The sequence below is a fragment of the Panulirus ornatus genome, chromosome 61, assembly GCF_036320965.1.
Source record: "Panulirus ornatus isolate Po-2019 chromosome 61, ASM3632096v1, whole genome shotgun sequence".
Lineage (NCBI taxonomy): Eukaryota > Metazoa > Arthropoda > Malacostraca > Decapoda > Palinuridae > Panulirus > Panulirus ornatus.
In genome coordinates, this window is record NC_092284.1 from 2,808,706 (window position 1) to 2,821,205 (window position 12,500).

Genomic DNA, 12,500 nt, shown 5'->3' on the forward strand with positions numbered 1-12,500 from the left:
GTGGCTCACGGGGAGGGTAGGGAGGGGGAGGAGAGGGGTGGGGGTGGGGAGAGGAGAGGGGGTGTGGGGAGCGAGCTGGTGGGTTCGCTCAACTCTCTGGGACAACTGATGGGAGGGGAGGGGAGGGGAAAGGGGAGAGGGGAGAGAGACACACACACAGGGGTCTCCCACCCCCCCCAGCTAGAAGTACATCCGTACACTCCCCTCTCCTCTCCTCCCCAAACAGCGCTCTGTTCTCCCCGTCTCGTCTCTCCCTAATACTTTTTGACCAACCCCAATTTCGCTAATGGGGGGGAAGTGAGGGGAAGGAGGGGGGGATCGCGCCTCCTTGTTGTACCTAACGAATATCTATTCTCCCCCTCACCTTCCCCTCTCCCCCTCACCTTCCCCTCTTCCCTTTAGCTTTAAGGGGGTAGGGGAAGAGTGGGGGGGAGGGAGCAACACACCCCCTCCTTTATTATCACCTGTAGCTGAATTACGTTAATGAGATGATCATTATAAAGTAATTCCTTTTAAAGTAATCAAGGTAGAGGGGAGGGGGGTCCGTCGGTCATGGTCACCCCCCCCTCACCATCAACACAGCCTCAGTGAACATACAGGAGGGGAGACGTAGTGATGATGATAATGATGGTGATGATGGTGATGATGATGATGGTGATGATGATGGTGATGATGGTGATGATGATGGTGATGATGATGATGATGATGATGATGATGGTGATGATGATGATGATGATGATGATGATGATGGTGGTGATGATGATGATGATGGTGATGATGATGATGGTGATGATGATGATGGTGATGATGATGGTGATGATGATGATGATGATGGTGATGATGATGATGATGATGATAATGATGGTGATGATGGTGATGATGATGATGGTGATGATGATGGTGATGATGGTGATGATGATGGTGATGATGATGATGATGATGATGATGATGATGATGATGGTGATGATGATGATGGTGATGATGATGGTGATGATGGTGATGATGATGGTGATGATGATGATGATGATGATGATGATGATGATGATGTGATGATGATGATGATGATGATGATGATGATGGTGATGATGATGATGATGATGGTGATGATGATGATGGTGATGGTGATGATGATGATGGTGATGATGATGATGATGATGATGATGATGATGGTGATGATGATGGTGATGATGATGATGATGGTGATGATGGTGATGATGATGGTGATGATGATGATGATGATGATGATGGTGATGATGATGGTGATGATGATGATGATGATGATGATGATGATGGTGATGATGATGGTGATGATGATGATGATGATGATGATGATGATGGTGATGATGATGATGATGATGATGGTGATGATGATGATGATGATGATGATGATGATGATGGTGATGATGTGATGATGATGGTGATGATGATGATGATGGTGATGATGATGATGATGGTGATGATGATGATGATGATGATGATGATGATGATGATGATGATGATGATGATGGTGATGATGATGATGATGATGATGGTGATGATGATGATGGTGATGATGATGATGATGATGATGATGATGATGGTGATGATGATGATGATGATGATGGTGATGATGATGGTGATGATGATGATGATGATGGTGATGATGATGATGATGATGATGATGATGATGATGATGTGATGATGATGATGATGATGATGATGATGATGGTGATGATGATGATGATGATGATGATGATGATGATGATGATGGTGATGATGATGATGATGATGATGATGATGATGATGGTGATGATGATGATGATGATGATGATGATGATGGTGATGATGATGATGATGATGATGATGATGATGATGATGATGATGATGGTGATGATGATGATGATGATGATGATGATGATGATGATGATGATGATGGTGATGATGATGATGATGATGGTGATGATGATGATGATGATGATGAGATGATGATGATGATGATGATGATGATGATGATGATGGTGATGATGATGATGATGATGATGATGATGGTGATGATGATGATGATGATGATGATGATGATGATGGTGATGATGGTGATGATGATGATGATGATGATGATGATGATGATGTGATGATGATGATGATGATGTGATGATGATGATGGTGATGATGGTGATGATGATGATGATGATGATGATGGTGATGATGATGATGATGATGATGATGATGATGATGATGATGATGATGGTGATGATGATGATGATGATGATGATGATGATGATGGTGATGATGATGATGATGATGATGATGATGATGATGATGATGATGATGATGATGATGATGATGGTGATGATGATGATGATGATGATGATGATGATGATGATGATGATGATGATGATGGTGATGATGATGATGATGATGATGGTGATGATGATGATGATGATGGTGATGATGATGATGGTGATGATGATGATGATGATGATGATGATGATGATGATGGTGATGATGGTGATGATGATGATGATGGATGATGATGATGATGATGGTGATGATGATGATGATGATGATGATGATGATGATGATGATGGTGATGATGGTGATGATGATGATGATGATGATGGTGATGATGATGGTGATGATGATGATGATGATGGTGATGATGATGATGATGATGGTGATGATGATGATGTGATGATGGTGATGATGGTGATGATGATGATGATGATGATGATGATGATGGTGATGATGATGGTGATGATGATGATGATGATGGTGATGATGATGGTGATGGTGATGATGATGATGATGGTGATGATGATGGTGATGATGATGATGATGATGGTGATGATGGTGATGATGATGATGATGATGATGATGATGGTGATGATGATGGTGATGATGGTGATGATGATGTGATGATGATGGATGATGATGATGATGATGATGATGATGGTGATGATGATGATGATGATGGTGATGATGATGATGATGGTGATGATGATGATGATGATGATGATGATGTGATGATGATGATGATGGTGATGATGATGATGATGATGATGGTGATGATGATGATGATGATGATGATGGTGATGATGATGATGATGATGGTGATGATGATGATGATGATGATGATGATGATGATGATGGTGATGATGATGATGATGATGGTGATGATGATGATGATGATGATGATGATGATGATGATGATGGTGATGATGATGATGGTGATGATGATGATGATGATGGTGATGATGATGATGATGATGGTGATGATGGTGATGATGATGGTGATGATGATGATGATGATGATGATGATGATGATGATGATGATGATGGTGATGATGATGATGATGATGATGATGATGGTGATGATGATGATGATGATGATGATGATGATGATGATGATGATGATGGTGATGATGGTGATGATGATGATGATGATGATGATGATGGTGATGATGATGATGATGATGATGATGATGATGATGGTGATGATGATGGTGATGATGTGATGATGATGATGATGGTGATGATGATGATGATGGTGATGATGATGGTGATGATGATGATGATGGTGATGATGATGATGATGGTGATGATGATGATGATGGTGATGATGATGATGATGATGGTGATGGTGATGAGAGAGAGAGAGAGAGAGAGAGAGAGAGAGAGAGAGAGAGAGAGAGAGAGAGAGAGAGAGAGAGAGAGAGAGAGAGAGACATGTATACAAACGCGTCCACACAGTTTGTGGTTCAGGTGGGCGCATGCGCGCTAGCGTCTGCCTCACTACGTGTTAATTGTTGTCAACCTCCTTCCCTGTTTCTGTTGGCACGTCTGTGTACCCGGCAACACACACACACACACACACACACACACACACACACATACACACACATACACACACACACATACACACACACACACACATACACACACATACACACACACACATACACACACACACACACATACACACACATACACAGACAGACAGACAGACATACACACACACACACACATACAAACACAAACATACACACACAAACATACACACAGACACACAAACATACACACAGACACATACACACACATACACAGACAGACAGACATACACACACAGACACATATACATAAACACACAGACACACAAACACACACATACACACAAAAACATACACACAGACACATACACATATACACACACATACACAGACAGACAGACATACACACACAGACACATATACATAAACACACAGACACACAAACACACACACACAGCCACATAAACAAACAAACACAAAACACATTTGTTTTCGGAAGTCAAATGTAATTTTCTCTTTTGAATTCTATTTCGTTGATCCTGGATTACCTTGGCTCGCCTCCAACACCTTGGCAAAGTAATTACGATTACATTATGATTACACAATGACCAGGTATGACCTAACTAGTTAATCACTAACTGCCTAGTTGGCAGTGTAAACAACTCCCTCCCCCCATCATAATTATCGCCCTTAACAACCATCACGAAAAGGTAGTTCAGCCGTAACCACCCAATTAGGTAGTTTCGACTCCAAGACCGTTTCTGTTATATTGTTTAGCCAAACAGTTCACGATGCATCTCCTGTTGTCTATTGTTGGTCCTGTTGTCTACTGTTGGTCCTGTTGTCTACTGTTGGTCCTGTTGTCTACTGTTGGTCCTGTTGTCTCCTGTTTTTCCTGTTGTCTACTGTTTCTCCTGTTAATTGTTTGCCCTATTGTCTACTGCTTGTCCTGTTGTTGAGTTTGTGCTGTTGTCTACTGTTTGTGCTATTGTCCTGTTTACAACAGATGTGTACATCAACAGTGCAGGGTAGGCGAAGCTCCGGTGTTGACTGAGTTTCTGTTTGAGGAACAGCTTGGCCTCCTTGGGGCTACCTAACTACCCTACCGCCTGAGTGCCTAGTTAGGCTAGTCTGCGGTGCCACCACTTTAACGACTGAACTAGCCTAAAGGGGCCAATTACACTAGTTCTTCTACAGGGGGCGTAACTAGCCTCCAGCGCTCACTACTAGCACTTAACACCTGTTGACCCCTTAACTAGCAATCGAGGGAAAGACTAGTCTTAACTAGCACTTGAGGGCCACACTGGTCTCTAGTAATCAATAAATAGCACCGGAAAACTAAACTGGTCTCTACTAGCAACTACTAGACTGAAACCGAAGAGTTAATATACCAATATACTAGCAACTACAGAAAAAGGGCCCTGGTCTCTACTAGTCACTGTACTAGCAAGTAGAGAACCAGGCTGGTCTTTCCTAGCCACTAAACTAGCATCTAGAGAACAGGGCTGGCCTCTTCTAATCACTGCTCTAGCCTTTACCAGCCACTTATTCAGCAAATAGAGAACAGGTAGGCCTCTACTAGCCACTAGGGAACCAGAGTTGGCCATTACTAGCCACTAACCTAGCAACTAAAGAGCCAGGGCTGGTCATTACTAGCCACTAACCTAGCAACTAGAGACCCAAAGCTGGCTATCACTAGCCACTAACCTAGCAACTAGAGAACCAGAGCTGGCCATTACTAGCCACTAACCTAGCAACTAGAGAACCAGAGTTGGCCATTACTAGCCACTAACCTAGCAACTAAAGAACCAGAGCTGGTCATTACTAGCCAGTAACCTAGCAACTAAAGAACCAGGGCTGGTCAGTACTAGCCACTAACCTAGCAACTAAAGAACCAGAGCTGGCCATTACTAGCCACTAACCTAGCAACTGCAGAACCAGGGCTGGCTTTTCCTATCCAATAAACTAGCAAATAGAGAATCATGGCTGGCCTCTACTAGCCACTACACTAGCAAATAGAGAACCACGACTGGCCTCACTGACCACTAAAGAACCATGAATGGCCAGTACTAGCCAATGAGATAGTTAGTAGAGAGCTATGACTGGCCTCTACTAGCCACTAAACTAGTTATTAGAAACCCATGGCTTGTTTCTCCTAGCCAATAACCTAGCCACTATAGAATAATGCTGGCCTCAATCAGCCACAGATCTAGCCACTAGCGAACCATGGCTGGCCCCACTTAGCCACTAGAGAACCAAGGTTGGCCTCTACTAGCCACTAAACTAGCCACCAGAGAACCAGATTGGCCTCTGCTAGCCATTAAACTAACATTTAGAAAACCAGAGCTGATCCCACCCAGCCACTAGAGAACCATGACTGGCCTCTGCTAGTCACTAAAGTAGCCACTAGAGAACTAAGTTGGCCTCTACTAGCCAATAAACTAGCCACTAGAGAACCAAGCTGGCCCATACTAGCCAGAAAACTAGCCCCTAGAGAATCATGATTAGCTATTAATACCCACACAACTAGCCACTAGAGAACCAAGCTGGCCTCTACTAGCCACAAAACTAGCCACTAGAGACTCAAGCTGGCCTCTCCTAGCCACAAAACTAGCCACTAGAGAACCAAGCTGGCCTCTACTAGCCAATAAAGTAGCCACTAGAGAACCAATCTGGCCTCTACTAGCCAATAAAATAGGCACTGGAAAAACCATGACTGGCTATTAATAGCCACTAGAGAACCATGACTGGCTATTAATAGCCAGTAGAGAACCATGACTGGCTATTAATAGCCAGTAGAGAACCATGACTGGCTATTAATAGCCAGTAGAGAACCATGACTGGCTATTAATAGCCAGTAGAGAACCATGACTGGCTATTGATAGCCACTGGAGGAGCAGCTAAAGGTGGCCTGTACTAGCTGTAAGAGACTCACCTCTCTAGCTGCAAGCTAAACATATCCATGGCCGCCAGAGGCGGGCCGGTGTCGGCGGCGGTGGTCGACGACTGTGGCCTGGTGAAGCATCAGGAGTTTGTGTGTGTTGCTCTACTGTGCCCGGCCTCCTCCAACACCAACACTCCTCCAACACCAACACTCCACCACCCCCCTCGTCTGCTCAGGGGGTTAGAGAGAGACACCCACAACACACACCCACAACCCCTTTTCTGTTGACTTGATGAGGTGGGGGGTTGAGTAAGGGGGTTTGGTGTGGTTCGTTGGTTGGTATACACACACACACACACACAACCCCTTTTCTGTTGACTTGAAGAGGTGGTGTGGGGTTGAATAGGGGGGTTGGTGTGGTTCGTTGGTTGGTACACACACACACACAACCCCTTTTCTGTTGACTTGAGGTGGGGGGTTTGAGTAGGGGGGTTGGTGTGGTCGATACACACACACACACACAACCCCTTTTCTGTTGACTTGAGGAGGTGGTGTGGGGTTGAATAGGGGGGTTTGGTGTGGTTCGTTGGTCGGTTTGTGGTGTGTGGGGGTTGGTTGGTGAGGGGGAGATGGTCCAATTGACGCGATTGAAGAGGGGGAAGAGGAGGAGGAAGGGGTCGTGTGATAATGAGTCCGGTACGTCGATGTATATAGCACGATTGCTATATATATATATCTATATAAACACGGACGCTATACACAGTTCACACTCTCATATATATATATATATATATAAAAATTCTTAAAATTTTTTTTCTTTATATAAATTTTTTTTTTAATTTTTTTTCTTAGAAAATTGGTACAAAAATTAGATTTTTTTTTTTTTCACTGCTACTTCACATGTCTAGGTAGAGTGCGTGGCTGTGGGGGGGGAGGAGCCAGTGTGACCACAGACACAGACATATGTCTGTCTCTCTGTGTGTACGTAAACACACACAAACAAACAAACACAAGAACACTGTGTCTTAAACCTCAAAGAGAAATTTTCATCTTCCTTAAATTTCCCAGTTTTTATTTTTATTTCGTTTCCAAGGGCTGGTTGAGGTCACACTCGATAGATAGCTGAGGTCACACTCGATAGACAGCTGAGGTCACACTAGACAGACTGCTGTCACACTTGATAGACAGCTGAGGTCACGCTCGATAGATAGCTGAGGTTCGATAGATAGCTGAGGTCACACTTGATAGACAGCTGAGGTCACGCTCGATAGATAGCTGAGGTCACACTCGATAGATAGCTGAGGTCACACTCGATAGATAGATGAGTTCACACTCGATAGATAGCTGAGGTCACACTCGATAGACAGCTAGTTCGCACTCGATAGCTGAGGTCACACTCGATGGATGGCTGTCACACTCGATAGATAGCTGAAGTCACACTCGATAGATAACCGTCAAACTTGATAGATAGCTAGTTCACACTCGATAGATAGCTGAGTTCACACTCAATAGACAGCTGTCACACTGATAGATAGCTGAGTTCACACTCGACAGATAGCTGAGGTCACACTCGATAGATAGCACTGAGTTCACACTCGATAGATAGCTGAGGTCACACTCGATAGACAGCTGAGGTTACACTCGATAGGTAGCTGAGGTCACACTCGATAGATAGCTCATGTCACACTCGATAGATAGCTGAGTTCACACTCGATAGATAGCTGAGGTCACACTCGATAGATGGCTCTGGTCACACTAGACGACCAGCTGGGGCCACATTCGAAGGTCCAGCTCAGGTCACGCTCGATAGATTAGCTAAAGTCACATTCGATATAACCAGCTGGGGTCACACTCGATAGCCAGCTGGGGTCAGACTCGATAGCCAGCTGGGGTCACACTCGATAGCCAGCTGGGGTCACACGATAGACAGCTGAGGTCAGACTCGATAGCCAGCTGGGGTCACACTCGATAGCCAGCTGAGGTCACACTCGATAGCCAGCTGGGGTCACACGATAGACAGCTGAGGTCACACTCGATAGATTAGCTGAGGTCACACTCAATGACCAGTCTTCCGGGTCCCACAGCAATTAAACCACCTGGGTTCGAGACCCCGATAGATAGATAGACACCCCCTCTCTCTGGGGGGTGATGGGGGGGTGATGGGGGAGGAGGGGAAAAGGGGGGGGAGAGGAGGTCAGAAGACGACGAAGACAGGATACATATCAGTAAGGTCGACCCTTGACCCTTGACCTGAGACGATGATGAGGAGGGGGGGGTCACGTGTGGGGTCACGTGGGGGGGGGTCAAACCTCCCCAGCTCCGGTTCACTTGCTGTTGTGGAAGTCAACATCCACTGCAGCAGTGTGATGACGCCCCATCACTGGGCCACGGTGAGGGGTGGTCACTTTATCAAAAAAGACGTGACGTTTTACAAATATATATATTCATATAAATATCTATATACATCTACACACTTCCATGTGAACACTCGACAGTTGTAATGTAATTTATATATACATATGTGTGTGTATATATATCTATCCACACTTAATGTAATTTATATAGGTGTATCCACACTTAATGTAATGTATATAAAAGTAATCCGTCGTCCACTTGACACACACGCAGCACTTAAGTAATTTATATAGTTCTAAAGTGGCTCATCCAAATCGTCTCGTCTACTTAAACCACCGTATGATCCACTTATAAAAGTAATCCGTCGTCCACTTGACACACACGCAAGCACTTAAGTAATTTATATAGTTCTAAAGTGGTTCATCCAAATCGTCTCGTCCACTTAAACGACCGTATGATCCTCGGTGCTTCCTGTGTAACAATCGTTCACTCGTTTGGGTTACACTGAACACACAACCCTCCTGCAATTGGGTCGTTAAGTCACTCGTCTTGAACTACCACTTAACCATTCCACTAACTATCGCCTTTTCTGGAACTGTAGAAATCCACTGGGTCAACACACGATTTATATACATATATATATATATATCTCACGATCGGGGGAGAATATGTATATATCTCAGCACTTAATTCATGTATATAAATCTCCAATCACCATGACGTAACAGGTGTCTCTGTCGTAACAACACCCCCCCCCTTGGTGGTAATTAGCAGTGTGGGTTCACCACTGTACATAACACACCACCACTGTACAATAACAACACACTTGCCATTATTATTATTATTATTATTATTTTTTCTTCTTCTCTGGGGCGTTTCGTGCGTGTGTTCTCTGGGGGTTCCGGGGGGGTGGTTTATGGGGGGGGGGAGAAAGAGGGAGATAGATAGAGATAGATAGTTTGTTGTTGACGTGTCTGCGAGACGATAGATATGATGGAGGAGGAGACGAGGAGAGACGCAGAGGAAAAAAAAAAAGGTGTCCCACGCGTGTGTTCAGAGAGAGCGGCACGCACGTCCTCCCTCGGTCGATGGACAGAGGTAACTGCCTGGCTGGCCTGGCTGGCTGGCTGGCCTGGCCTGGCGGGAGGAGGAGGAGGAGGGAGGAGAGGAGGTGATGGCTGATGGCTGATGGCTTCTACTCCTCCTCCTCCTCCTCTCCCCTTACCTCTCCCTCTCGCTCTCCCTCTCCCTAACTTACCTATTAACCTGGGTGAGACATGGGGAGAGAAAGACACCCGGGGAGATGAGCGGGGTGATGGGGCGATTAGGAAGCATCCCAAACGATGTCTATATAATACACCCGCGATTTTGACCAAGGGGGGGCGGGGGGGCCCGCGCTCATGGGGAGAAGAGAGAGCCGGGGAGACAAAATCGCCGTCTGGGGCGATCGAGGGATGAATTGAGAAAAAAAATGGGGGAGAAATATGGGGAGTTTGTGTAAGCGAGGGTCGGGCGGGGAGCGAGCATCTGGAGGTGTATGGCATCTATGATCCGGGGTGCGTCCACCTCCCAGGCCACCAAGATATGCGTCTCTTTTCGCCTTATTTTTCCCACTTCCTCCCCTCTCCCAGAGGGGTGATGCACCCCACGGGCCTGCACCCCGGTCACCCGCCGCACCCCTCGTCTCCCCGCAGCCCCCGGGGTGTAGATTAGCTCCCCGTTTGGGAGAGAGAACATGAAAATCGCGATACATTCTGAGTGGGATGAATGGCGGCGTCTGGCATCTGCCTCTCCTCAGCCGCCTGGGACAGGGTTGCCATCCATCGCCAGACGATTCATCTCTGATCTTTATTAATTGTTTATCAAAATTCCACAATAACGAAGGCTAATTTATATACCCCTACCCTCACCCCCCCAAGTAATTAATCCTGCCAATTAATAAATATCTTTCTATACCACACAGGTATCTCAGATACCACACCCAGGTAATGCAAAAGTTAGAAAATATATATATATATTTTAAATCGAAATCGATCGACGATATAAATAGATGTAAAAAATGTATATATATATATATAAATGGAGTAATGGTACACGAGGTGTTTATATTGTAAGATAAATAGGCGGCTGCCAACAGACGCACAGACACGAGACAACGCACCCTAACCAGACTCTTAAGAGTGGGTGGGTGGGCGGGGGGCTAGGTGGGTGGGTGGGCGGGCTAGGTGGGCGGGCTAGGTGGGTGGGTTGCACATACCACTGGCTGGGGTGAAACGATATAATCACCCGTTCTCCATATTCACCTCATTAACCACCCCACCTACGTCTACATGGGGGTGTATACATACGTACATATGTATATACACATGTATATATACATCGGCGTCATCAACACAGACCCGATTTCACTCGGTGGTATATAAATCGGGTGCCGATGTCGGCGTCACACATGACGTAATGATGGGGTCCGCGGCTTGAAGACCACGCGGACCACACGGACCAGAGACCATGAGGACCACATGGACCACACGGGCCACGCGGACCATACGGACCGGAGGCCACGCGGACCATACGGACCACACGGGCCACGCGGACCATACGGACCACACGGGCCACGCGGACCATACGGACCACACGGCCCACGCGGACCATACGGACCACACGGGCCACGCGGACCATACGGACCACACGGCCCACGCGGACCATACGGACCACACGGGCCACGCGGACCACACGGGCCGGAGGCCACGCGGACCACACGGACCGGAGGCCACGCGAATCACACGGGCCGGAGGCCACGCGGACCATACGGACCGGAGGCCACGCGGACCATACGGACCGGAGGCCACGCGGACCACACGGACCGGAGGCCACGCGGACCATACGGGCCGGAGGCCACGCGGACCACACGCACCAGAGACCACGCGGACCATACGGACCGGAGGCCACGCGGCCCAGAGACCCGCGTTAGCGAGGTAGCGCAAGGCAACAGACGAAAGAATGGCCCAACCCACCCACATACACATGTATATACATACACGTCAATACACACAGCACATATACATACCTATACATCTCAATGTATACATACATATATATACACAGACATATATACATATATATACATGTACATAATTCATACTGTCTGCCTTCATCCATTCGCGTCGCCACTCCCTCCCAATATATATATATATATATATATATATATATATATATATATATATATATATATATATATACATTTATATAGTGTGTGTGGCTTCATATAAACTCTCATATATAAAGTCTACTGAACCCGTGGTGTATATGACCAATAGCTTTGGATCTATGGATAGATAGATATGTAGATAGGTAGTTCATGCACAGACAAGAGAGAGAGAGAGAGAGAGAGAGAGAGAGAGAGAGAGAGAGAGAGAGAGAGAGAGTCTTCTCTGGCCATTCCGCCAAACCCCACA

At 45.9% G+C, this 12,500-nt stretch overlaps 1 protein-coding gene across 4 annotated transcripts in view; it reads right to left on the bottom strand.

Annotated features, from left to right (window-relative positions):
* Positions 1–12,500, bottom strand: part of tna (Zinc finger MIZ domain-containing protein tonalli) — a 337,240-nt gene that overhangs the window by 106,513 nt on the left and 218,227 nt on the right. For 3 of the 4 annotated variants that reach the window (XM_071696808.1, XM_071696807.1, XM_071696806.1), the window contains exon 1: positions 6,742–7,170. The exons of the other annotated variant lie outside the window; for it this stretch is intronic. In XM_071696808.1, the coding sequence (XP_071552909.1) occupies positions 6,742–6,770 (29 nt within the window). In that variant the 5' untranslated portion in view covers positions 6,771–7,170. Of the gene's footprint in view, positions 1–6,741; positions 7,171–12,500 lie in introns of those variants that run through there. 4 annotated transcript variants of the gene reach the window in all.